The sequence below is a fragment of the Kwoniella dendrophila genome, chromosome 4 (assembly GCF_036810415.1).
Source record: "Kwoniella dendrophila CBS 6074 chromosome 4, complete sequence".
Classification (NCBI taxonomy): domain Eukaryota; kingdom Fungi; phylum Basidiomycota; class Tremellomycetes; order Tremellales; family Cryptococcaceae; genus Kwoniella; species Kwoniella dendrophila.
This window is the reverse complement of record NC_089479.1, coordinates 505,493-532,742: the sequence shown is the minus strand read 5'-3', so window position 1 is coordinate 532,742 and position 27,250 is coordinate 505,493. Positions and strand designations below refer to the sequence as shown.

Genomic DNA, 27,250 nt, shown 5'->3' with positions numbered 1-27,250 from the left:
CCTCTCAAAGATGTAAGAATAAGTTTTGGCAAGCGAGTATTATCTCTCACTATGATATGCGAACGAACAAAGCTGAAACCATAAGTCCATATGACGTTCGTTGTCGATTTTGATTTTTGATTTTCGAACCGACGCGTCTGAGGATTTATGATTTTTACAGCTAAGTACAATTCATAGTATATATCTTAATCTGTCTGGCTTATCACATTCTGGTAGATATACAGAGTATTGCATGCTATGCTATGAATGACACAAATGATCTATGTAGTCTATTTGTTTATTACAACAGGATAAAAATGGATTCCCAAATTGGATCTATCCTCTAACCAATACACCGACCAGACACTCTTTCATCATGAAGTCTAAATTTACCCAAGAATGCGTAAGCACTACAAATCAAGATTGAATGAGCCATATTAGTTCAACTGAGACTTAGAAGACGGAAATAGTTAATCTTTGGAATTTCAAACATACTGAAAAGTTTGGTTCCATCCCTCCCTGCTACACGCATCAATTCATCTTCACCTCCTGGATGAAATGGTAGATAAGGTGTTATATTATAAACCATACCATTGAATGCTGACCAGGCATCATCAGGTGTGTTATGCTAATCGCGAAAAGTAACGAGTTAGCTTTAGCTCAAAATGATGTTCTCGAATATCTCCTTCGTTTTTGGTTATGCAGGTTTGCTTACCTCCTTCAATTCAGCTAAAGTAACCCTCTGAAAACCTTGTACACCTCTCAAATCTTCCCCACTAGAAGTCAACCTTGCCCAATCTAAAGCAGAATGTCCTGGTGTCAAAGCGACCTTTGCTCTTTTCTTCTTCGCTGGTTCTTTCTTCGTTTCTTCTAGCTTATTCCCATTCACATTTATCGATAATGAAGTATCTTCACCACCTTTCTGTATACCAAAATTTGGTTTTTTAGTTGTCGATGGAGGTGGTTGCATATTACCTAGAGGAGCATCAACTATTGCTATATTCAAATCCGATGGAGGCTCGTCATCCTCATCAACCGATTTCGATTTCGGTGGAGAAGGCGGTGCCAAGGAGAAGGATGGTGCAGCAGGAGCAGAAGATCTCTGATGCGATTCAAGTAACGGAAATGGCGGTGGTGCATCTATATCTTCTTCCTGATCTTGATCCCCGTTTTCATTGGATATCTGCGGTACAGATGATGTAACTATACTTGACGAAGAAGCTGGTGTCGCTCTAGCCCAAGTAGGTAGTGAAGGTACAAGCTATATTACATACGCGTGATTAGCTTGAGCAACGAACAAGCTGCCAAAACTATGAATCTAAGACTAACCCATGACATCTTTCCTTGGTCTACAGTGACTTGCCGGTCTGTCGAAGTAATCGATTTTTAGTGATTAATCTTTATCAGTTTGCAAGGTGAAATGTACAGAAGCACATCTTATTTTGCTTACAACTTGCCACCCAATAATCAGCTTACGATTATTTGTTTGATCCTTTGTGCGGCGTTGGCCGCCACAGCTCCCTCATCATGGCGTCCTCTTTGAGACGTTATAGCCTATAACGTCTATCCCATTTTTTTGTAAATTAATTGAAAGATCAGTGATTATGCATCACAAGTCTCTATGCATCCTGCCAAACCATCAGAGATGATATGTCATCGAAAGCTGCATCAAAAACAGGCTTATTACATCGAGATTAATCGGTTATCGAGTGGTCATTGGCGAGAACAGGATAGACCATAGTGATGTAACCTTGTTGAAGCCGTCTATGCTGTTCATTCTTCCTATCATCGTGGGAAAGCGCTTGATACGGAATTTAACCGGTAACTAACTGTCTCAGCGTTCATAAACCACATACCTCGCTTTGATCATTCTGAATTTCATTCTTCTTCCTGCAATATTCTATACTTCTTTGATCAATACATCAGGCGAGACATAGATTAAGTTGACAAGGGATTAGCCTATGATTTCCTTTCGTCTACTCTCGCGGTCAAGCTTATCTCAACAATATAAGCAAGCCCTCAAATCGAGTTCAATCACATTTCCCAAATACACTCAATTCTGCAACCGATCTTTCAGAATGGCTTCTACCGACTCAACAAAAATTGATGCGAAGGATTATGGATCATTCAAGCTTTTACAATCCTTCCCAATCAAATATGCTCCTATAACTATATCTAAATGGAGAAGTGAAAAAACAGGATTAACAGTTGTACTAGGTAGTCATCAAGCACCAATCACAAATGGATATTTTGCAATTGCTTCAGAAATTTTTGATGATACAGGTAGACCACATACATTAGAACATTTGATCTTTTTAGGTTCAAAGAAATATCCATATAAAGGTGTCTTAGATCAATTAGCAAATAGAGCAGGAAGTAATGGTACAAATGCTTGGACAGCAAATGATCATACTGCATATACAATTGCAACAGCTGGAAGTGAAGGTTTTTTAAAGATGTTACCTGTTTATGTTGATCATATTTTACATCCAACTATAGATGATTCAGGTTTCGTGACTGAAGTTTATCATATCAATGGTCAAGGTGAAGATTCAGGTGTAGTTTATAGTGAAATGCAAGGTAGAGAGAATACTTCAGGTGATTTAATGGCTTTAGAGTGAGTTATCTGTACCATACTCCTCGCAATGCGAAAGTAACCTATCTTTGTGACAAATAGAGCGCAAAGGACTCTCTATCCACCTTCATCAGCTTACAGAAGTGAGACTGGTGGTCTGTTACACAAATTGCGGGTATTGACCGCTCAGCAGAGTAAGTTTTCTTCTAGAGGCTTAGACGGGAGCAGTCGTGATACATATGCTTACGAGAACCCTTAGTCCGAGATTACCATGGAAAATATTATCAGCCTTATAACGTAAGCTAACTCTCTACATCAGTCGTTGATTGAATAGCTTATCTTGGATATTAGCTATGTCTTGTGATCGACGGGGCTGTACCTATACCCGAGCTTTTCGAAGTATTGAACCATCAAGTAGATCCTTTGATATTGGAACAACGCAAAGGTCAACCTGTGGTCGCACCACCAGAAGACTGGCAAAGACCGTTTGTCGAAACCACTACGTCCCATAAATTAGGTATACCAGAATCAGTCACTAAAGTAGTTGAATTTATGGAAGAAGATGAATCAGTTGGAGAAGTCTCTTTAACTTATTTAGGTCCTTCACCCATGGACTATTTCACAAATACAGCAATCAAAATTCTTACTAACTATTTATCAGTATCAGCCACTTCACCATTGTCGAAGGAATTCATCGAAATCGCCAAACCCTTCTGCACTTCTATCAGTTTCTATTCTTCAGACAGAGTAAATCATAATGAACTTCAAGTTGATATCTCCGATGTACCTTCAAAACACCTCCAATCAATAGGAGACAAACTCAAAGACAAATTAGCGAAAACAGTCCAGGAAGAAGGTATCGATATGGAACGAATGGGTAGAGTGTTGAGAAGAGATAAACGGAAATTATTGGATTATATGGAGAGCAGAGCAACTGATGTTTTGGCTGATGCTGTTATCGGAGGTGAGCCCAGCAATCTCAATCTTATTGAACCTCGTTTAGCTGAAACGCCTCATTATAGACTTCTTATATGGTGATAGAGATGGGAAAGATTTGCCAGTCGCTTTCGAGGATCTGAAGGATTATGAAGTGCTTGAATCATGGAAAGCTGAAGATTGGATCTCTCTTCTTGACAAGTGGGTCTCAGCTTTGATCTTTGCGAAATTCAAACATAAGCTGATTCTTTTGCTTAAGATATTACGTGTCAGCATCTTCTATAACCATCATCGGTAAACCTTCCGCGGCTTTATCAGAAAAGATCGAGAAAGACGAGAAAGAAAGAGTGGAGAAACGAAAGGCCGAACTTGGGGAAGAAAAGCTCAAAGAATTAGAAAAGAAAGTTGACGATGCTAAAAAGCAAAGCGATATACCGCCCCCTTCAGAAATGATCTCAAACTTCCCTATAACTGATGTGAGTCCTGCTTGCAATTCCAAGGGTTTGTATGCTGATAAACAGTCTAGCCATCCGGTATTTCTTGGGTACCTGTAGAGACTGCTATCAACAACGCTAAGGGACAACAGGCGAAAGTTGATAACGGAGAAGTACAAAAGCATGTTGATGCCGATGGTATTGATCTTCCTTATCAAGCTCACTTCTCGCATGTCAAAGTGAGCTTCTCCTTTCTCCCATCCCAAAATCGTAGCTTACAGACCTTGGTAGTCAAACTTTGTCGTTGTGACTGCTCTTTTCGATACTTTCGGTCTTCCTTCGCACCTCGCTCCGTAAGTAGGGCTTACACAAAAGAAATGGCTGTTCTTATTGACATGCAAAATACAGCTACATCAATCTCCTTACCAACGCTCTTTTCAGTCTTGGTGTGAAACGGGCAGATGGTACAGTTCTTTCGCATGAGGAAGTGGTGAACCAGCTCAACGATTTGACCGTTTCTCAACAGACCCACTTCGAGTTCAGAGGAAGTTTCGCTGAAGTTTTGTGTGTTAGCTTGAAAGTACAGACTAAGCAATACGAAGAGGCGGTAGCATGGATAAGAGATCTCGTTACAGGAGCTATCTTTACCAAAGAGCGACTTTCTGTCATAGTGGCTAGACTTTTACAAGAACTTCCACAGGAAAAGAGAGATGGTTCCACTATAGCAGTAGCTTGGGCCAACAAACTGACATACGATGATTCCAAATCTGCTTCTCAAAATTGTGATACTCTCAATAAATTGGAATTTATCCCTAAAGCTGCTGAATTGTTGGAAAAAGAACCTGACACTGTTATCAAAGCTTTAGAGGAATTGCGAGCCCATTGTATGTTGTTTATAGCGGATGAAAAAAAGGGTCTGGCTAATGACAACGCAATAGTACTCGATTCTAGCAAGATGAGAGTGTCAGTCATGGGTGATGTGCTTAGTCTGGATAAACCTCGATCAGTCTTACAGCGATCTTTCCTCCCTATCAAAGTCAGTAGCGTCTTAAAAGAACGGATAAACATCTTATGCTTACATCGTGTTTTAGGAGGCTAAACCCCTCGCTCCTCTTTCGACTTCGCTTCAAACTCTTACCGAGCTCGGAAAAAACCCTGCTAAAAAAGTGAATAACCTCCACCATCAATAGGAATCTGGTAATTCATGTTGACGACTGTCTTTTATATTAGTGCATTATCGTTCCTATGCCTGCAATCGAAGGATCATATTCACAACATTTCGCTAAAGGTCCAGCTGGATACGATCATCCCGACTTACCTGCTTTGAGGCTGGCTGCATCTATCTTGAACGCTATGGAGAGTTACCTTTGGAAATCTATTAGAGGAAGTGGTTTGGCTTATGGCGCCAATGTCGCTGTCTATCCCGAGCCTGGATTAGTTGGGTTTACAGTATACCGAGTAAGTCAGCTTATAGCTTCGAAATGCCCGACATCAAGCTGATGCCCTTTGCCTTTCAACAGAGTCCAAATGCCATGTTAGCTTACGAAGCTGCTGGTAAGATTATGCGAGGTTTGGTTGATGGTAGTGTAAGTGACGATATCGTAATGTTGTCAATCTATCACTAACCACGCAATTGCACTTGCAATTTATAGATCAAACTTGATCAAGATATAGTTGATGGAGCGAGATCAAGTATGACATATGATTATGCTAGAAGATCAGAAACTATTTTAGGTGCAGCAAGTACAGCATATTTAAATGAAATTCTAAAAGGTATAGGAAAGAATTATGATCAAGAATTCTTGAAGAAATTACCTTCAATTACATTACAAGATATTCAAAATGTAATTGAAAAATACTTTTCACCTTTATTCAATCCTGATTATACGATTGGTTCAGTTAGTGTGTCATCATCAAAATTACATGAAGTCAAAGCAGGTTTCGAAAAGTTAGGTTTTGATATTGAACAGAAAGAATTACCTATTATTAAAGGTGACGAAGATTCTGATGTTGAGATGGAAAGTGCAAGTGGAGAGGAAAGTGGTGAAGAGAGTGAAGAAGAGAAATGAAATGATATAGACGAACAACAACAAGAGTTATTAAGGTGTTAGAACCTATGCAAATTGCAAATTCACATGGCTCATATTGGTAAATACAGTTAAAAGCAGGTATCATGCAACTTATGCTCATGTATCGTTCACTGCTCCGTTAATCACGTTACGAAGTTGCGGATATTCGCTGCAATTATTTGACACATAACGCCATACATGCTGTATATACAAAGAGAGGTTGACCTCTATTTCAAGACAATTATACAAATGGGGATGAAACATGTTGACAGATCCTATTTACAATTTTGACGCTTTCGTTACTATTTTTTCGTTCAAAGTTTTCCCGATTACCTGAGGATCTCTATATATTGACAAAATCCATCTCCTATACTATCTATTCTTGATGAAAGAGTTGACTACGTTCGTTGATTCCTTCACATGCTTCATTATTATTAATTACTAAGATGATAAAGCAATTTTCAAAGCTTGTTCGATATCTTCAATCAAATCATCATAATCTTCAATACCGACACTTAACCTAATCAAATTAGGTGTAATTTGTAATTCTTTCAAAGTTTCTTTTGGTAAGCCAGAATGTGTCATACCATAAGGAATTTCAACTAAACTTTCAACACCACCTAAAGATTCAGCTAAAATAGGAATTCTTAAAGAAGTACAAAATTTTTCAGCTTGTTCTGAAGTCGCATTTTTAATTGCAAATGTAATCATACCACCAAATGGTATACCTAAATTTCTTGTATATTCTAAACTATTTTCATCATCAACAACTTCTCCTTGCTTCTCATTCTCAGAAGAAGAAGTTGTTGTTGAAGAAGGCTTGTGTTGGAAAGGAAATTTCCAACCTAAAAATTGTAATTCTTTTTTAGCATTTTTTGAAATCAAATCTTGAACGTATTTAAATGATTCATCAGATTTTAATCCAGGATATCTAACTCTTTCTACATAATTTAAATCTTTAGTTGCGGTAATTGATAACCAATTTGAAATTCTTAAAGCATTTAAACCATGTTTTAACATTCTAACTGATAAAGTTTTTATACTTCTAATTAATAAATGACAATCTCTCGGTGAAGCTGATGCTCCCATTGAATTTTGTAAAAATCTCAAACCTTTTAATAGAGTTGGTCTGAGTTGGTTGGTTTTTGGTGATATTGTTAAACTACCTAAAATTATATCTGAATGTCCAGAAGAATATTTTGATAATGAAGATAATGTTATATCAGCTAATGGATGTTGATCGCCATTTGACGCAATTAATGGTGTAAAATAAAATGGTGATAGAAATGTGGTATCAACTAAAATCAAAGGTCTAGTCTCTGAAGGTAAGGAGTTGACGATATCTGATATCAATCGTACAGGTGGAACAAGTAGGAGTGGATTTGTTGGTAATTCTAGCCAGATTAACTGTCCGATGACATGATATTAGTAAAGGTCAATCTAATGACCGGAACCTCGGGTTGTCTGAAAACTCACCTTAGTATCTGGTCTGATAGCTTCTCTAATACCTTGTTCGCCAGCTTTCTCCATATTTAAGAAGGTGACTTCTAATCCTGTTGGTCTACTTGCTCTAGCGAGATATCTAGCTGTACCGCCATACTGAAAAACACAATCATGTTCAGCAATTATTATACTGGACCTATTCGTAAAGATGGTATTACTTACAACATCATTAACAGCTAAAACATGACCACCATGTCCTTTGCCATCTCTACCACCTGCACCACCTTCTTCTTCAGTCAAAGTCACCCAATGTGCAATAGCAGCAGTTGCAGCTGAACCTGAAGAGAAAACTAAGCTTTCACCACCTGATATATCATGTCTTGCATCTTCTGAAACTGTATCAGTTGGACAAGTTTCAAGCGAAGTTAACAGTGATTCTAATGCTGATCTAGTTGGATTAGCTGATCTGGAATATTCGAATCCTCCCTGTAGTCCAACATTGATAGTTCAAGTTTAGCGATTGAGATAAACAAATTTAAAGGTAGGATGAATGATTGTTGACTTACCGATCGAAGTTTACCAACTCCATCTTGCATAAATGTAGTAGCTACACTCAAGCTAGGTACTACAGCTCCAGTTGTGGGATCAGGGTCAGATCCGACGTGAATGGATCGAGTTGAGAAATGATCATGTCTAGGCATGTTGAGGAATGTCAAGTGGAGGAAATGAACACTAAGACTACTAAACAATGTCCTTATATCCAGTGACTAAGAGGGAGCGGGGGGGAAGGGATGTACAGACGGAAACCAGACCGGAAAAGAGATATTCACTGGATGAATGTAGCTTGAACATAGAAATGATGGAAGAAGAGATAATTCGGGTATAGTTATGTCATCTCTTGCTTATATAACTTAGTCATACATGACCGAATCTCGTTAATGTTGATAAACAATCACTCATGTGATCATTCCTTTCTCCCCGCTGCTTTTGCATGATTTCCCATCTTTTACGATATGCAAATAAGTATGATTGCGTGATCAAATTGAAAGAAATATATGATACTGATTGAGCAATTCATCGTGACAAAGGACCCAAAAAACAAGATGAGATATATATCTAGGTATCTATTTAATCAATCATCGTCATCGCTATCTACAAAGATCAAAATCACCAAGATCCGGTATTCGGTACTCGGCCAAATAAATTACGCTAGAATCAAACACCCAATATCACCCTCTTATGCACCAACTCATTTTCATACTATATCATTATCACAGATCACTTGCCGATCAACTCGGATCTTGATTTCAGTTGGAGATGCCGTTTCAGCTGAATGAACAGATATAGGCGAAGTGAAATTTTCAAGCTATCAAATATCACATCATCCAAAAAGGCCCATCAAAATCATCAGTATTCGCAATTATACTATTTAATGACCCCAAAATCGCCAAAATCAAGACACTTCAACTCACAGCTAATGGTGTACCTAAACCTAACTCTGTAGCTGCAGATTCCCAACTAGGTTGTTTCTTGAGTGAATTCTTCGACCAGGTATGGTTATCCTTATCATCTACAAGATTCTGAGTTGATTCGTGGTGTACTGTCGTACGACTACTTTCATTATCTCCATTTTCATCAATTCGTGATACCCTTCTATCATGCCTCAAATCATCATCGTTATCCCATTGACCACCTTCTCTCAATAATGACATCAACGCAATTCCAGTTGCAATGTTTGATCCTTCGAATCCGTCAAATCCTTCTTCTCTTACTGCTCTTTGTTCTTGATTAGGTTGATTAACCATTACTCGATTTTTACGTGGTCCATTCTCAGGTGCCCAATTTCTAGGTAAATATAAAATGGTGGATATAATCAAAATGAAGAAGAATGAGCCAAAGATTATTTGTGATAGAAGATCTAATGTTAGGGAAAACAGAACCCAAATCAGCCTGGGATTATGAGTGCAATTGTTTTCGGAAGAAATCTTGTACTAACCATTTGCCAGTCTATATTTAACATCATCGAGTCATATTATATAATCAGTATTTTACTAAATAGATACCTATTCAGAATGAAGTTCAACTTACGGGTTCATATTGATAACTTTGGCTTCAGTCATACCATCAACGCCAAGAATAATTAAGGAGATAGAGAATAAAGCTCGGAAGAAAGTACGAATTTTGTTTGCCTCTAGAGGCGATATGAGATTAATTAACGTTGACAAAACTGGGATGGCAAATCCACTAACCTTGATCGAACTTCTGGTCCAGCACCCGATGCTTTCTGTGTACATTTCAGCTTAACTACTCAACTGTGCAAGGATTAGGATAAAGTACTGACAACATCAGCTAGAAAAGGTGAAAATTTCCAAATTACAATTAAAGATGAAGTCATAACGCTAGAATATCGAATAACCATTTTACTTTAAGCAAAAATGATAACTACTACTCTAAAGGAAAATATCTATTCTTCATACTCAAGAAATTCAATTATACCATGAACCATCATAGTTTTGACCATTTGTTGATCTAAATCAAATTTACCTGTATGTAACCAACTTATACCAGATTGTAAACCAGTTGTTATGACAGTAATGATAATCCAGATATAGAAAAATCTTGAAGTTAACCAAGATTTAGATGATTTTGGTTTTTTAACTGCTCTCATCAAATGATACCAATATAAACCTTCTTCAGCGTTTAGAGAAGCTTGAATTGAAAATGCCCCTGAACGTAAACCAAGAAAAAAGATCACACCAAGTTAGAATGGATAGTCATAGAAACTTACAATGTTTATCACTTACAATTGAATAAAACCATTAATGGGACATTGGCATCCACGTATTTCTGTTCAAATAATGCCGAAGGTACTGGCATATAACCTATATCCGGTATCATCATCCAGCCCAGACGATACTTGATTATTGTCCAACCTAAAGACCAGCCTATGATCATCAAAGTGGAGCCGAGTAACATCCACTATTTATCATCCAGTAACAGGTCAATCAGCATACTCAAATGATGCTGATGTACATTAGGGAAAGCTTGACATCAACTTACAGTCAGTAATACTCTAAACCATTCTTTCTTATTTGGTAGAAGGCATTTACATCTATCAAATTTATATGTGTGATGTAAAGTAAATCCTAAAGCCTGTTTCCGAATTCAGTTAATTAGTCTATTAAAACAGAGATGGAACATCAAACTCACTGTTGTACTTAGCACAAAGGCAGCATTGATATCGCAATCTACTGTGGTAGCCATCTTGAATTCCTCGTTACTGTATATAGAAATCGCTCAGGGAGGAGGATACGACTCGTAACGAAATATTGAAAAGTTTAAAAGATAATCGTCGAATACAAAGATGATTGCTCTACCTGATATATATATATACGTATAGTTGAGAAACAAAAAGGATTTTGAGAATGGGTCATGATGTCTATCTCATCTTGAAGGGTGAAGTATCTATATATACAGTACTGGACTGTACATGCTCATTCCTCAGATAACCACTTGATTTTGTGATCCGATCACTCCGCTACTCCATACAATAAAATCACATTGTACGTGATCAGTGATAAAAAGGCACTAATAAATCTTAGCACCGACATGAAGCAATCAAAGGCACTCGAAGGAGAGTTTTTGGTGTCATTATCATACTTTCAGCAAAGGAGAAAGACAACAACTATAAAATATCCAAACTGTATAAAGGACGGACTTTGTTATCTGTTAGAGGAAAAGGTAGATGTCCGTTTGATTGTGTACATAGGTGTCTGTGTGGTGTGTTGTTGCTAATTTGCATACAACATCTACACCATATCTTTTCAACTTTGAAACACACGTCCCTGTATGGGTAAAAGGTGAAGTCAAGTAGCATTACTCCGAAGAGAATAAGAATTTTACCGAAAATATGAGGTCAACAATAAGCATGTCCGCAATCTATACTGATATAATAATTTGCATCCGACTGGTGAGATAATAATATAATATAACGAGCGAATATACTTTATACAACTGTCAAACATCAATACATGAACATCTCTTCCATTATTTGAACGGACAACCAGATCTTTATCTTATACATCGGACTCTCTTTACCCTTATTTCCACATATATGGTATCTTCTAAGCCGGAGTATCAGAAACGTTTGTGGTTGTACTCTTGCCTTCCTCCTTCTCAGATTCAGCAACATCCATGACTTCATCTTCCTGTTTACTTGATGCCGTCTTTTCAATACTTGCGGAAGCGAGACTGACTCTAGGTGAATGTCTAAGATTAGCTGGATTGGTTTTTCGCATTGGTCGTTGGAGACGTCTTCTCGCGACCTATGAAACGATAGCAATATTAGCAATGAAGCGAGACAAAATGCACAACGAAACGTACCATAACGGGAACCGATGATTTTTGTACCAGATAGTGCGAAGTAGAACCCAGTAAAATACTACAGACCAATCAGCCGTAACCCATCCACTTCGTACCAAGGCACTTACCCTTGGAGTTTACCTAAACCTCGAGAACCGACGATGACCATAGTCGGTTCAAGGAAGTCAATAAGATCTGTAGTAATCATGTCAGCTATATCATCGATTGGGCAGAGAGCCATTGCGAGACTCACCTAACAACATATGTCTGGCGTTTTTAGCATGCACAAATTGACATGTTACGGTTATATTTAATCGAGTTCTTTGCAGTAATCCAGTAACTTGTTTTACCAGTAAAAGAGCGGTAGTTTGTCGCTGTCACCATGTTAGTACAAATTGGTGACCACGGTCATATAAGAGCTTACCTCTTTTTGGACACGGAGCTTCTGTGCTCGATCCGAATTTGACCATGATTTAGGATCGACTAGAATCATTTCTTGTATAAGCTATATGCCCGGATGGGACATAATATTGACAACTCACCTTTACCTTCCTCCTCTTTAACCGAGATCAAGAACAGTTCATCACCATCTCGAGCAACAGTACCTATAGCCCATTCTACTGCATAACGACTTTCCTCACTTAAATCACTTAGGACGACATATCTTCTCAATCTCTTTCCACTCAATTCTAACGCTTCATCAGGTTCTCCATGGGTGAGAGTGATCGTGCATCGATCTCTTGCAAAGGTTGGCCTGGAAGTTACCAATTCTATTCCTGATTTAAGTGACTTTTTTCTTTTAGGTTGTTGATGTAAAGAAGCAGTCTGGTACAATGATTGTGGTGGAACAACAACATTTGGTCCTTCACCTAATGGATCTTGCTCAACTTCTTCACCAAAGTAATCTAATTCGCTTCTATTATCATCTTCTTCTCTAGGTGACATTTTAGGTACTTCTGGATCTTCAATTTCACCTTTTTCTTCCCCATCTACAGGTATACTTGTAGCTGCTCTACCTCCTAATCCAGCTGCGTCGCCTTCAAAAAAGTACGCATTGGCTTCTGTATTCTTTTCAGTTTCTTCATCAAATATCACTTCTCCATCTTCATCTATTATATCATCGTAACCTTCATCGTCCCCAGAGTGAGAGTCGATGTCAGAGTCCGATGCAGAATCAGAAGCGCTGTCGACCTCGTATGCTGAAGCTTGAGGTCTGTACTTTTTGGGTGCACCACCAACCGATTCTGCTTCCGTTTCAGGTTCAACTTCTGATTCTGCACCATAATTATCCTTCTTCAGAGCTTTAACCTCTGGACTCTTCTCTCTTTCTCGTGCTTGTTCTCTGGATTTCCTGGCACGGAAGAAAGGTGAAGGAGCTCTAGGTCCTCTTGACGAACTGCCTCCAACAGGTTTGGAGGGTTGAAGGAAAGACGCTTTGGAATTTGATGTTATTGCCGGAGCGGCTTCATGTGAGTGATCTTCAGTAGATCGTTGAGGAGTTGCCAGTCCAATCGATGCTGCTTTCAAGCCTAAAGCTGCGAAAGCTCCACTTGATCGTTTGTTAAGGTCAGTAGCTGAACTACTTGGTGAAATTGAGCCTGTTGGTCTTCCTCGATCAATTGCGCCAAGAATCAAATTTGATGCCTGATCGTCGTGTGATGAAGGGGTGATCGGAGGAGAAAATGATTGATTAGGGGGAATACTAGTTAGCGTTTGTTCTTTCTCTTTTTCTTTTCCCTTTATTTTCACGTTCTTCGGCTTTTGGGACCTTCCTCTACCTCTTCCTTGACCCAAAGGAGCAGTCTCTATTCCTTCCAAACCTAGACCCTCGTTACTAGTCTTTCGAGACATATCAATTGATAACGTCTTTTTTATCTTGTGCGACAAACTCCACCTTTTATGAGGGTTATACGGTGAAGAATGTTTGGGAGGAGATTCCACTGAGCTATCCGAGGCGCCTAGATCCGAAAAGCTACTTTCTGGCGAAGGTTTGGCATAGGTGGAGGAAGATGAAGGTCTCCCCTCGATAACGACACCGAGAGGAGAAGTGTGTGAAGTAATCTTTGAGAGATTATGAGAAAAATTCTTCTTGCTTACCTATTGGGGAGTTCAGGAAGTTAGCTTTGGTGGCGATGTGTGATTAAGAAAGACAGGGAAGGACTTACCTCGTCTCTGCTCGCAGCTCCACTTAAGGCTTTGAGACGAGATACGGGATTTGAGAGAGAGACGGGTAACGAGTATGACCGAGATAACGGTGCCATTGTAATGTGATTATGAGTAATCCGATTTGGTTTAGAATAGTTATAGATGAGATTTGAGGTTGTGAGATCGTTATTGATATTGATATTAATTATAAAGTTTCAATGAATGAAAGGAATGTCCACAGCGTATGAAATTATTTTGAAAAGATTTGATTGTCAGCACACGTAATTCTTGGCGTTTTAATATCGACTGATTGTAATATAACGACTCTCAACTGTGCAAAGAAAGGATTAAAACCAAAAATAATGAATGTTAATGGAAGAATCGAGAATAGAAAGCATTAGAAGAAACGTTCATACGTTCATTTAGAGATATAAACGTGAGTCCTTTGTGAATGATGAATATGGATAAGGATAAGAAGCTTATCAGTCGTGGAAAAAAATATGATTTTTGAGGTCGAACTCGGAAGTTATAGGATGAAGGGTAAACAAATGATAAACCCAAAGGACCTTGTCAAACAAATGTACGAGTGAAAAAAAAGGGGGTTGAGCCATATGAGAGGGCGCACGATTACATGTTTGTCATGGCCGGAACATGATTATGCATCCATGATCATGTCAGAAGTGAAAACGATAAAGGGGGATTGAACAGCATCGCACAGCAGGGCGATGAACTACCAAGGTCGCTCAACAAGCTAAACAGAAAAGTCCAAAGTCTAGAAATCCAAAATATACCTGGAGGGGAGTCAAAGCGAATACAAAAAGACTCACCATAATTAGCAGCTTTGTGTATATCATTTTTAGTTTTCTAAATGCAAATAACAGCAAGTATCCTCATAATGTCAGTTGAATCCTATTCATCATTCCTTTCTTCATTTCAATTCCAACTACATATGAACATACTGATAATGCGTAACGGGCCGATCTTTCCGATATACCAAGTTCACGTAGTTGATCAACCAAATCTGCTTTTGGTTTTGGTGAAGTTGACATCCTTGTACGTCTTTCAATGTGTGATACAGTATATGATATGATAAGCAATGAATCAATATAATTTAACAATGATAATGGAAAGAAGTCAAGTTCAATCAATTTCTTGATGATGTATCTTCTTCTTTGTTGCCGCTTACATCCGAGCTTTGCTACATCGAGAGCAAAAGTCTCGAACGCGCTAACCTAATATAAACTCGTATAATCTTATTCCGATAGTCGCTGTAAACAACCGTTCCTAGCTCAATCATTAACTCCGTCATACCAAGCCATAATAATATACTCTGGATACACGAGCCAAGATTCCCCGAACATCCCTTATTTAGACTGCAACACAGCATCTTTATCTGCTTCCGTAGTACTTTCTTCCAATCGCAAAAATTGTATAACGAATCGCGAGAGCGAGAGATCATTATTTAGAAATCCAAAAAATGCATCAACGAATGAATACCTAGAAATGAATATTATACATATTTGATCGTGGCATGAAGCAAAAACTACCTTTTCTTTTCAGGTTCAACGAAAGATACACTTGGACCACCACCTTCGCCTTGTGATTGAATTGAAGTTGATCTAAACATTGATAAATTTGGATTTTTCTTAAAACCAGGTGCATTCGCCCCATAATTACTGATTGTGGGTGCGGTGTCACTTGAAGGTTCAACATCAGGTGCAAATCTTATGGCTGAACTTCTAGCTGTTAAAGTTCTAGTTAAAGGTACTCCATTTCCTGATGATCCTGAATATGGTGTTCTTGTAGGTGGTGCATCATTATCATAATCATAATCATCATCGTCGTTGTCATTATTTGAAGGTGATGGTTCTCTGACAATTGGTATAGGTCTTGATCTTGATCTAGTTGGTGATAATAATGATGAATCAGGTTTTGCTAAACCTTCTTCAGCCTTTGAAGAATTATTTTCTGAATCATTCGATTTTCTACCGAATAACCTCGATGCAATCGATTTCTTCTTCGTTTTACTACCACTACCTTTGTGTACTCTGATCGCCGGGATTCTAGTATGTATAGGTCCCAACCTGTCATCTTCAGTCTCAGATATAGCGTCTTCATTTTCATCTGCCACCTGTTCTTCTTCAGCTTGAACTCGTTCATCTTGTCTAGATAATGTTAATTCTGGTTGATCTTCAGAGGTTTCTACCAAACTGGGTGTACTTGGACCTCCTCGCATAAGACCTAAACCGAGTCGATCTACAGCTTCTTTACCTTCATCCCGTACGTGCGACGTAGCATGTTCCAGAGATTTGGGTAACATGGAGAGCATTTTATCCAATTCTCTATGCTTGAGTCGGTGTGGATGACTGAAAGTATCGGTCTCGCTAGGTTTGTCATCGTGGAAATGATTACGGATGACCTGGACTTCAACCTGCGCGAACCATTAGTAAAAGACCTATGCGATATTGTATTTCTGGTACTTACTTCTTCAGTACCCTTTTTCTTCCTTTCGATGACCAGATGATGCCCTTCACGGTATTGGGCCAAGGGTGGAGTTCTTGATCCTCCTTCTTTATCGTCAATTTCTCTGTCACCTTCTTCCTCCTCATTTTCTCGTTCATCATCTGAACCCTCTGCATGTGAACTCCTTCTACTACTTCGGGAATGTCGACTGCTTCTAGATCTTCTACTCTCTCTTGAATCCCTTCGACCTAATTCTGCCTTTTCTTCGTCATGTCCTTCCTGTTGGTGGGACTGACGAGAAGGTTTATATGCTTCTTGCATTTCCATTTCTTCTCCCGCTGGCATAGTTCTTGAGCTCGAACTACCTCCACTATTCTGTGATCCAAGCTTTTCACCATTATTGTAATCATCATTGATAGTATCTCTTCTCATTACTCCCATATCGCCTTCTTCTGGATCGTCATCCCGATTAATAGTAATTTGTTGACCCGGCTGAATACGTCGTGCGTGCGTGGTCCAAGCGGGTTCGTCTCCTCGTTGGTCCATAGACAAGCCTCGAGATCTCGTATAAGTGATTGAGTGGACTCGACGACCGAGAGAGAAGAAAGGAATAGAAAGACCATCTGCAGGTATGTCAGCTTAATATACGGAATCATACAATTTGAAAGCACTTACGAGACACGATAGACGTTAGGACTAAAAACGCGGTGATTGGGCCTATAACCTCTCTCACTCGCTCTGCTTGTTCAGGATGACCCTCTACGCCGTGTTCTGGAATACTTGTCCTGGCCAATGTAGAGATGAAGATAGCTCCAACTCCCATTGGACCTATTGGAGGCATTAGCAACGGCTCCTTTGCTTATCAATGACCGACTTACCGAACCAACCGGTGAAGATAGCTTCTCTGAAAGTCTTGATATCCGGGATAAACTTGTACAAGCCTACAATGACCGGTAACCTTCGGACAAGAAGAATAAGAATAGCTAAAACAACCAATCTCCAGACTCGAAGCTAGAATAAGAAATCAGCGGTGGCTTCAAAAAGGGGGTTTATGGGTTATGACTTACATCGGGTACATTCCATTCTCCAAAAGGTATGATTGCCCCGATGTATATAAAGGCAGCACAGTTGAACAGTAAATCGATAACGTTCGAGAAGACCGCATCTTCCGTTGCTTTGTTGAAGTAACCGCTGCAGAGATCAGATTAGCACGTGATCCGTCATTGAAAAGAAGAATACATATCACTTACTCCCAAGCAAAAGCAGTACCACAGGCGAAAGCACAAAGAAGATCGTCACTTCCGAGAAGAGCAGTCATACCTAAAGAAGCTATCAGAAACAAGTCTTATCTCGATAATTTGCGAAACCTTACTTACCCATTGACAAGACAGCTAAACTGACATATTGCGCGACATAAGATTGTCTATCAACCAGTCTCTTCCTTTCTGCGAACTTCATGAATTTCCTGGCACAGAAACCTAAAACAATTCCGATTATGATACCGAGAACAATTTCATACGCTCTATTATATACAGCACCGTATACGTCAGCAATATAGGATACAAGGAACCACATTTACTCACAAAGTCATGTAAAACCATTCTCCTACAGCATGTTTTGAGCTTTTATCTAACATTAAATAAAGAGCGATATATAAAAAAGGGAAAGCAGCACCGTCATTACATCCGGATTCAGCTGAAAGTAAGTGTCTAATATGTGTTGGTACATGTTTATCTGCAAATTTACCACCCACTACAGCTTGAGCTAAAATTGGATCTGTAGGTGTGACACCAGCTGCTATAACTAATGCACCTAAGAAATTAACTCCTGGTATTAAAGCCCACATGAGTAAAGCCGAAATCATCCATCCCCATATCATACCTGGCCCTAAGAGGAAAGCTAGTGATCTCCAATGTCTTTTCATATACGCCTAAATGGATCAAAGGAAAAAATATTTTGTTAGCTGTCCCGTAAAAATAAGCGAATTGATTGAATGGTCGTTTGGCTTACTTTTGGCAATTCAACTCCTACAGCAAAAACTGAAATAGCGATTACTACTCTTGTAACTTCCAATGTTATTTCATCTACTACTTCATCTTTACCATTTGCCCAACCTAACGGATCAAACAATTTTAAACAATGTGGTCCAATAATGATACCCAGAACTGTTGCTATGGGTGCTTCACCGATATATAATTTCTCTTTTAAGAATAACGAAAGCATACCAAATATAACTACGAAACCTCCCAAGAAGGTATACGCCAAATGAGCAGCAGACACTTCAAAAGGATGGAAGCCACCCATGTTGAAAAATCAGAAGTATCTTTGCTGTGTTCGTATTATAAATGCGATTAAGTGTTTACCAATGGTTATAATACAGTCCTAATAATTAATGATATCATGCCTATCCTAGGATAATCGAATTTTCTCCTATATAAATTATGAACAACCTAGAATATTCCCAATAAGAAATTATCTAATGTATATATTGTTTACAGGTTTTACGATTGTTGATATGAAAGTACAATTGCCGCTTTGAATATACTGACAACGACGAGGCTTGTCTCAATCGTGAGAAGAGATGATTGAAAGAAGTTTCTGCCTTAATGATACTGGGTTACAAAAAGGCGTATATGCACGGGCACTCCGATTGATGTCGTGAACTAAGGATTGTTGAAATGTGGGGTGGTTAGTTTTATAAAGGGTATCTTGAGGTAACAAGGGAGGTTTGCGGAACTACCGGCTGTTCCAAATTGTTGAAAGATTGATTTCACGAGGTCGGTAGTTGAAGCTGCGATTCGTGCTGGTATTCCTCCCGTCCAATGTTGGCGGATGGAGGCAACTATAGTAGAAAATACAGAGATACGAACGGTTAAATCAAATGAACGAGATGAGGTGAAACGAAATAGAAAGTGAAAAAATTGGAAAAGATGCCAAGAACATCAAATCAAGGGATAGAATTACGACTGCAAAGCATCATATCTATCCCAGGAGATTAAAATGATTAAATTATGGGGGAGAAGAGGAAAAATGTACATAACCCTGATAAACCAAAACGTAAACATCGTTTATCCTATCAGATACATCATAAAAGATAACATCGGATTTATCGCCGTTTATAACAATAATATCTACTTTCTGGTGGGTATGCATATGAGTTATATCTTGTACTGGTATAAGATTTTTGATAAGTACATCAGTAAAATGAAGTTTGCTTATCGAAGTTTGTTGATAAACTTAAAGGGATCATGAGAAAAGATGAATATGATGCGCGCGACTTCTTGTCGATAAATCATTGCAACTCAATTGATCAAGATTGTGTGAGAACATTGATGCCAAGCGAGTAAATCACTTCTACCAAGAAACCCAAGAAGATGGTAATTTACTAAATATACATGTAAGGATGTCTTGAAGATGACAAAAATAGAAAAGGATAGTCTGAGCCAAGAGAAAGATAGTGAAAGATGGGATAAGGTATATTTACCCGGGATACATGATACAAGATATGAACCCGACATGACGATCGATCGTTGGATTTATGTTTAACTTTTTCCACTGACCATTCATTTAATTGATCTTTGTTTTCAATGTCACGTAGAAGAAGCATAAGCATACTAAAACTCAAACCTTCCACGCCAAGATATACCTGCGTTCAAGGTCAAAGAAGTATGTCAAGCAATACTGATATCCCTTTAGCACCTCGTAAAGCGGAAGAGGACGTATGGAAATATCCTCGTCCTCCAGCTTTACGAAGAACACCGAAGTAAGCCCACTCTTTTGGCCTGTCCATGTCGTCAGATCCGAATCTGATACTCGAACGTTTGTTGTAGTCGTCTACGAGTCGTTTGGACTGCTATTGATGGGTCGGAAACTGTCATAGCTGATACAACTGAAGGATACAGAGTTTTAGAAACTACGTAAGTTAAGCAAAACTCTGCGATCTCTCTGAATAGGTCAAAGTTAATCAAAGGTATGTTTCAGCCATCCTCCAACGTATTATCTTCCACCTTCATCTATCAAAGTACCACTGAAACAAACATCAAAGCAAACTTATTGCGAGGTAAGTCCAAATTCAAAGGGATCGTTATACTGTATGCGACGTGAGAACTGAATATCGATATAATCGGTTGGTTGATTATAGTGGAAAGGTAAAGCATTTTACCACACTTTCAATCCACCATCTTCATCTATCTCGATAGAAAATCGGATATGGTCATATCCTAAACCGACAGCGGGTTTCGCTCCTTTAAAGGATTACTTGAGTTTTTATGCTTCAACAGGAATCAGCGAAAATGAAGCTGGTGGGAAATGGAAATGTTATGTTGATGATGAAGAAGTAGGAGTACAAGAAGGGTAATATCACTACCATTATATACAACAAATAGGGTGGTATGCTGATTTGATGTTTAGTGATTTTTACGGAGGTTGGATAACAAGTAATATCAAGGGTAAAATGAAAGGTGGTGAGTACTCTTTAATCAGCTTCAGCTAGTCTTCACAGCTTGAAAGCTCAATATCACTTCTGACTATAGGACCAGGAACATGGGGATGGTAATAGGGTACAGGCGCCATTCACTACCAGGAGATTTTGTGTTTGTGATTGACATCGCGATTTGAGCATATTCCGATTTTCAATCGATAGTAAACAATATATAACGGTGTAAGGATAGTGCTTCAAATGCATCTATCTATGTTTAACATGCATGACATGTATCTCGTTATTTTACTTCGATCGAAAATTTACATAATCTGTTCATAAGAATCATAGTGAATCTGATTGTATGGGAGGTAAGTAAGAAGATAAGGGTTTCGGAGTAGACGATGAATGATGATCGCACTACTGTACGTTGATTACAGGCAGAGAAGGGCGGATGTTGAAGTATGATGAATGACGATTAGGAATAAAGGACATAGACAATTGAAAGTTCTGTTCCGACGCGATGGTTGGAGTATATGCAAGAAGTGAGTATCTCGGACAGAAAACAGAGTGCGTTCAATTTCCATATATGATTAGGAAAATAATCGGAAGATATCTTGAGGTATCTCTTTTGAGATGATAGGGTGATCACCATTCGAATTCACTGACAGTTGAGGATATGATCAGTTTAACTAACTTGTCTTTATACTTGTTAAACTCACCCATTACATTTAGCAAATAGATAATCCCTTCCGTTAACGTGGATCATACCATCTTTGAATACTGTCTTCCACTTGTTTTTGACCCTTTGTACCTACTCATGCGGCAATTAGCTTTTGTGAGGACCAATGCGAATATGTATTGTGCGACAGATTTACTCACTTTGTCATATACACAAAACACAATATCAGTATCAGCGTCGTCTTCCGCTCCTTCGGCATCATCTCGTAATTCATCATCTGAATCATCTAAATCTGAATCTATGATATCGTCACCTGGCAGTAGTCCAGCTGCGTTAGGTTCCGGTCTATTTGGATCTATCGGTATTACTGGTTTTACATCTTCGCTCTGAAGGGTTGTGGGAGCGTCAGCTTGTTTCCACATTGATGATAGTAATGGACGAGAAGCTGATGAATGAATCACGACATTATGATGCATTTTGATAAATCAAGGACATGACTTACTGCTCCACCCCTTATCCTCATTGTATCCTCACTAGGCTCAGTCTTGACTCTTACACCTTCATTTGAGTCCCCGTTCATGTGTCTTCCAGGTAACGCTAAGCCTTGACCGCTCGTCGATGATGGTCCAGCAGGAGGCGATGACACTGGGTTCGTAGGTAACGTTGAAGATGGTGATACACCTTCTGCATTCCCTCCTTCCCCTCCTTCCCCTGGTTCGGGTGACGAAGACGATCCTGGCGCTCTAGCAAAATCCGCTACTCGTGTTTCGAGTAATCTAGCTTCCCATTTCTACGTACATGATAGATTTATCAGCTGAAGGCGCTTTGAATGCGATGCCAGCCCAGCAAAGAAAAAGGGTACATAGCACGAAGGAAAGGAAGAGAAATCATTGAAAAACATGATTTTATGACAAGTTTCAAACCTACCGCTTGTAAATTCAGTAATACCTCTTCTTCCATACCATATTCTTCAAAATCCACTTTTACGTTAGCGACCACGTCGTCAATGATTGACCTATACGTTTGAGGCTGTTCATGTTAACGAAATTGAATGTGAGCACGATTAGTAAATAGCAACGAAGTGAAGAGGGATAATTTCGGAGTCAGCCGAAAATACTAAAACATGCATTAATAAAGAATAAATCCATACTGACCACTATCTTATTCGACCTTTTGACATTGATAAACAGATAGTGTCAGCGAGTTTAACGCTATGCGAGCAGAAGACATAGGAAAGAAGTCACAAAACAGATGTAGATTATGATGACAAAGGTAGGTGGAATAGAGGTATGACATACATTTCGTCCACTTCGTCTGTATAGTCTATCAATCAAACAGAAGCTTTTGTCTAAGTCAAGCGGTTATGTATCTGTCTGAATGAGAGCCTGCTCAACAGCGAGATTGACGAAAAGTGATAATGAATTTAAGATGACTGGAACAGAACAAGGTATGGTGGTGGTGCTAAAAATACGTATTTTCCATTGAGGTGGGGGAAGAAGAAGTGGACCCATTGTAGATGTGCAGTATATATACCTTTTTCGCACTGTATGGGGCACTGCATCAACCTCCACCTTTTCACCTTTTTAACAGTTTGCCACTCAAGTTGTATCGCTGTATCACTGATTTGTTTTTACCTTTATTTATTCCCATTTTATCCCAGATTTTCTAAAGTTGAAAGTTGAACCGGTTTATGCCTCCACAATCAGAATTGATGTTTTTGCTTGATTTATTTCAATATTTACAAGAGACATTTCAAGTAGAAGTGGTTTTTAACTATCATTCGATCACTATTGTAGGTAGGCATCAGGCAAGATGAGGAAACAATTAGATCCACGTATACCAGCACTCATCAATAATGGTGTCAAATCAAATCACAGAAGTTTCTTTGTGATGGTAGGAGACAGAGGAAGAGATCAGGTCAGTTGAAGAATGCTGGATTGTGGATTGGTTCAGTCGAGGATAATACTGATTTGGTCTTGTTCAGGTTGTTAATCTGCATTTCTTATTATCTCAAGCTAGAGTATCATCCAGGCCGAATGTATTATGGTGTTATAAAAAAGATTTGGGTTTTACAACGTATGTCTTTAGCTGATATTCAAGTGATGTATGGAATCTAGCTAAAATTAAGTATCGTTAAATTGCAGACATCGAAAAAAGAGAGAAGCCAAAATAAAAAGAGATGTAAAAAGGGGAATTAGAGAAGCGAATGAACAAGATCCATTTGAATTATTCGTTGCAGTAACAGATATTAGATATACGTATTATAAAGATAGTGCAAAGATTTTAGGTCAAACTTTTGGTATGTTAGTTTTACAAGATTACGAAGCTATAACACCAAATTTATTAGCAAGAACAATTGAAACTGTTCAAGGTGGTGGTATTGTTGTTCTATTATTGAAAACTATGAATAGTTTGAAACAATTATATGCTATGGCTATGGTAAGTTCTCACCTCATCCCGTTATACTGCTCTCTGGTTTACCCCGAATATGGGGAACTGGCTGACGGTTCTATTTTAGGATGTTCACTCAAGATATAGAACAGACGCACATCAATTTGTTCAACCTAGATTCAACGAAAGATTCATTTTATCCCTTGGTTCATGTTCAGATTGTTTAGTTTTGGATGATGAATTGAATGTATTACCTTTATCTAAAGGGAAAGATATAACGGTTGGAAGTAATTCAGAAGATGATAGAGGTAGAAAGAGGAAAGCTGAAGAATTAAAGGAAATGAAAGAAAGTTTAGATGGTGTCGATATAGTGGGATCATTAGCTAAATTGGCAAAAACTGTTGATCAGGTATGTTCAGCTTACTATGTATAGCAAGTTTTCGGCTAATTCAAAGTTCCCTCATTAGGCGAAAGCTCTTCTAACTTTTGTCGAAGCTATATCGGAAAAAACTTTATCTTCTACTGTAGCCTTGACAGCAGCAAGAGGTAGAGGTAAATCTGCCGCATTAGGTTTAGCTATAGGAGCAGCTTTAGCACATGATTATTCGAATATCTTTGTCACTTCCCCCGATCCTGAAAATCTCAAAACACTTTTCGAATTCGTTTTCAAAGCTTTAGACGCTTTAGGCTATGAAGAACATATAGATTATGATATTGTACAAAGTACGAATCCAGATTTCAAGAAAGCTATTGTCAGAGTGAATATATTTAGAGGACATAGACAGACGATTCAGTATATATCACCTGAAGATTCTCACGTACTAGGTCAAGCTGAATTAGTAATTATCGATGAAGCTGCAGCTATCCCATTACCTCTTGTTAGAAAACTTATTGGACCATACTTAGTATTCATGGCATCAACTATAAATGGTTATGAAGGTACTGGAAGATCATTATCGATCAAACTCATTCAACAATTGCGTGAACAGACTAGACCTTCGATAAGTAAAGAACCTGCTCCCTCATCTTCAACTGCTGGACCATCTAAAGCTTCTTCAGCTGGAAGAAGTGGTGCTGGTTTAGTGAGATCTTTGAGAGAAATCAAATTAGACGAACCTATTAGATACTCACCAGGAGATCAAGTTGAAAAATGGTTAAACAATTTATTATGTTTAGATGCTACGATAGTCTCAAAGAATGTTCAAGGCTGTCCACATCCATCAAAATGTGAATTATATTACGTTAATCGAGATACATTATTTTCATATCATCCAGCATCAGAAGTTTTCTTACAAAGAATGATGGCTTTATATGTTGCTTCACATTATAAAAATTCACCAAACGATTTACAAATGTTATCTGATGCTCCAGCACATCATTTATTCGTCTTATTACCACCAATAAATGAAAATGACAACTCCCTACCGGATCCTTTAGTCGTCCTCCAAGTTGCTTTAGAAGGTAATATAAGTAGAGATGTAATTCTCAAAGAATTAAGTCAGACCGGTATGAGAAGTTCAGGTGATATGATTCCTTGGTTGATATCGATGCAGGTAAGCAGCGAACTACTTTTTCCAAATAAGAGCAAAAACTGATAGTTTGGATACGACCAGTTCCAAGATAATGATTTCGCAATGTTATCAGGAGCAAGAGTTGTCAGAATTGCAACTCATCCCGATTACGCAAGGGTAAGCTTAAAATCTCAGCTAATAGCAAGACTGGATCATTCAACTGACATGATTATGTGTAGATGGGTTACGGTTCTCGAGCTATTGAAGCTTTGAACTCTTTCTATAGTGGTGAATTATACAATTTCGATGACGTACAGGAGGATATGGGAGAATCATTCGAGGATGCTGCAAAAGTTGGACCGGTGAGTAATGTTAAAACTCATATGAGCAGGCTGGGTATAAATGCTGATCCAACGAAAACCAAATCTAGAATGAGACTTTACAGAATGATAGTGTATCAATTCGAGACGCTGCCAAAATGCCACCATTATTACAAAGATTATCAGAAAAAAAACCAGAACAATTAGATTACTTAGGTGTATCATTTGGTTTAACGAAAGACTTATTAAGATTCTGGAAAAGAGCAGGATTTATACCTTTATATGCAAGTCAAAGGGAAAATGCGTTAACAGGAGAATATACTTTTGTAATGTTGAGAAGTTTATTGAGTAATGTTGAACAAACTGAAGGTTGGTTAACGGCATTTGCACAAGGTAAGTCAAGTTTTTCATCAAGACAACATACAAAGTCAAGATATAGCTAATTATCATAAATTCGGAATATAGATTTCAGACAAAGATTTATGAATTTACTATCATATTCATCATTCGCTAAATTCGAATCATCAATTGCATTATCAATTATCGAAGCTGCTTCACCAAGATTACCTGCTGCTTTGAACTCTACAAGAAGATTAATAGGTTCAGATGAATTAAATAATTTGATTACACCATTTGATATGAAAAGATTAGAATCTTATTCAGATAGTATGTTAGATTATCATGTTATATTAGATTTAGTTCCAATATTATCAAATTTATTCTTTAATAAAAGATTATCAGAAGATTGTACTTTGGCTGCTGCACAACAAGCTATTTTATTAGCTTTAGGTTTACAAAGGAAATCTGTCGAAGTTTTAGAGGTGAGTTAGCTTTAGGTGTTTCTTTGATGATTTTGTTTTCATCCTCTCTTGCGATAATATTTATACGGACTACACGCTGATGCGACGTTTTGATTTATAGACTGAATTAGGTATAACTTCAACACAATGTTTAGCATTATTTGGAAAAATCTTAAGAAAATTAACTAAAAATTTACAAGATATTCAAAAAGCTTCAATTGCTTCTACTTTACCTAAAAGTCAACAACAACATGTTGCTTTAGGAGGAGGAGGATCAGAAGGAGAAAAACGATTTCAAGCATTAAATGAATCAATTGAAGATGAATTAAAAGAATCTTTACCACCAAAAGATATAAATCAGGATTTGAATGACACAAAGGATAGAGCTGAACAAAGAGAAATTTTAAATCAAATTGATATGGATGAATTTGCTTTACCTGAAAAAGCTGATTGGACAAACGCTGAAGAACAGGTTCAAAGATTAGCTTCTGCAAAAGATACAAATGGTTTAAGTACAACGATGACTGTTAAATTTGATAAGAAACCGATCGCTTCTGAAACGAAGAAAGGTGGTAAACAAGATAACAACAAAAAGAAAGATGGTGGGAAGAGAAGAGTTAGTGAAGGTGGTAATAACAGCGGAAAGGGAAAGAAGATGAAAGTCTGATCAATCAATATTCGATGACATGATATTTTAGCGTTTCATTATGGGATTTTGTACTA

General features: G+C 38.2%; 9 protein-coding genes across 9 annotated transcripts; 3 read left to right on the top strand and 6 right to left on the bottom strand.

Annotated features, from left to right (window-relative positions):
- Positions 1-315: 315 nt before the first annotated feature.
- L201_003331 (uncharacterized protein) lies at positions 316-1,317 on the bottom strand (the record flags this gene model as incomplete). The annotated part of the gene is made up of 4 exons (XM_066219086.1): positions 316-389; positions 475-607; positions 695-1,240; positions 1,309-1,317. The coding sequence occupies 4 exons, from the start codon at positions 1,315-1,317 to the stop codon at positions 316-318; spliced, it is 762 nt and encodes a 253-aa protein (XP_066075183.1).
- Positions 1,318-2,057: 740 nt separating this feature from the next.
- L201_003330 (uncharacterized protein) lies at positions 2,058-5,993 on the top strand (the record flags this gene model as incomplete). Its single annotated transcript, XM_066219085.1, has 14 exons — positions 2,058-2,596; positions 2,657-2,748; positions 2,814-2,851; positions 2,906-3,518; positions 3,577-3,691; positions 3,750-3,966; positions 4,017-4,163; positions 4,216-4,277; positions 4,333-4,808; positions 4,863-4,960; positions 5,016-5,090; positions 5,155-5,382; positions 5,445-5,510; positions 5,577-5,993. 14 exons carry the CDS (start codon positions 2,058-2,060, stop codon positions 5,991-5,993), a joined length of 3,183 nt encoding a protein of 1,060 aa, XP_066075182.1.
- Positions 5,994-6,434: 441 nt separating this feature from the next.
- Positions 6,435-8,137, bottom strand: L201_003329 (uncharacterized protein; the record flags this gene model as incomplete). Its single annotated transcript, XM_066219084.1, has 4 exons — positions 6,435-7,400; positions 7,470-7,592; positions 7,659-7,922; positions 8,003-8,137. The coding sequence occupies 4 exons, from the start codon at positions 8,135-8,137 to the stop codon at positions 6,435-6,437; spliced, it is 1,488 nt and encodes a 495-aa protein (XP_066075181.1).
- Positions 8,138-8,691: 554 nt separating this feature from the next.
- Positions 8,692-10,700, bottom strand: L201_003328 (uncharacterized protein; the record flags this gene model as incomplete). Its single annotated transcript, XM_066219083.1, has 9 exons — positions 8,692-8,802; positions 8,909-9,354; positions 9,433-9,443; positions 9,686-9,720; positions 9,778-9,835; positions 9,914-10,163; positions 10,241-10,415; positions 10,497-10,589; positions 10,647-10,700. The coding sequence occupies 9 exons, from the start codon at positions 10,698-10,700 to the stop codon at positions 8,692-8,694; spliced, it is 1,233 nt and encodes a 410-aa protein (XP_066075180.1).
- Positions 10,701-11,560: 860 nt separating this feature from the next.
- L201_003327 (uncharacterized protein) lies at positions 11,561-14,059 on the bottom strand (the record flags this gene model as incomplete). The annotated part of the gene is made up of 7 exons (XM_066219082.1): positions 11,561-11,761; positions 11,820-11,877; positions 11,927-11,993; positions 12,052-12,172; positions 12,223-12,281; positions 12,341-13,895; positions 13,964-14,059. The coding sequence occupies 7 exons, from the start codon at positions 14,057-14,059 to the stop codon at positions 11,561-11,563; spliced, it is 2,157 nt and encodes a 718-aa protein (XP_066075179.1).
- Positions 14,060-15,486: 1,427 nt separating this feature from the next.
- L201_003326 (uncharacterized protein) lies at positions 15,487-18,710 on the bottom strand (the record flags this gene model as incomplete). The annotated part of the gene is made up of 9 exons (XM_066219081.1): positions 15,487-16,374; positions 16,428-17,029; positions 17,082-17,234; positions 17,285-17,417; positions 17,474-17,597; positions 17,657-17,726; positions 17,783-17,928; positions 17,990-18,336; positions 18,417-18,710. 9 exons carry the CDS (start codon positions 18,708-18,710, stop codon positions 15,487-15,489), a joined length of 2,757 nt encoding a protein of 918 aa, XP_066075178.1.
- A 1,364-nt stretch (positions 18,711-20,074) lies between these two features.
- L201_003325 (uncharacterized protein) lies at positions 20,075-20,961 on the top strand (the record flags this gene model as incomplete). Its single annotated transcript, XM_066219080.1, has 6 exons — positions 20,075-20,169; positions 20,237-20,323; positions 20,388-20,466; positions 20,548-20,759; positions 20,817-20,869; positions 20,939-20,961. The coding sequence occupies 6 exons, from the start codon at positions 20,075-20,077 to the stop codon at positions 20,959-20,961; spliced, it is 549 nt and encodes a 182-aa protein (XP_066075177.1).
- Positions 20,962-21,471: 510 nt separating this feature from the next.
- On the bottom strand, positions 21,472-22,465 carry L201_003324 (uncharacterized protein; the record flags this gene model as incomplete). The annotated part of the gene is made up of 5 exons (XM_066219079.1): positions 21,472-21,487; positions 21,546-21,637; positions 21,706-21,891; positions 22,008-22,295; positions 22,433-22,465. 5 exons carry the CDS (start codon positions 22,463-22,465, stop codon positions 21,472-21,474), a joined length of 615 nt encoding a protein of 204 aa, XP_066075176.1.
- Positions 22,466-23,317: 852 nt separating this feature from the next.
- On the top strand, positions 23,318-27,194 carry L201_003323 (uncharacterized protein; the record flags this gene model as incomplete). The annotated part of the gene is made up of 10 exons (XM_066219078.1): positions 23,318-23,422; positions 23,490-23,581; positions 23,650-23,944; positions 24,024-24,305; positions 24,364-25,449; positions 25,510-25,584; positions 25,647-25,769; positions 25,838-26,120; positions 26,193-26,548; positions 26,649-27,194. 10 exons carry the CDS (start codon positions 23,318-23,320, stop codon positions 27,192-27,194), a joined length of 3,243 nt encoding a protein of 1,080 aa, XP_066075175.1.
- Between the last annotated feature and the right edge of the window lie 56 nt (positions 27,195-27,250).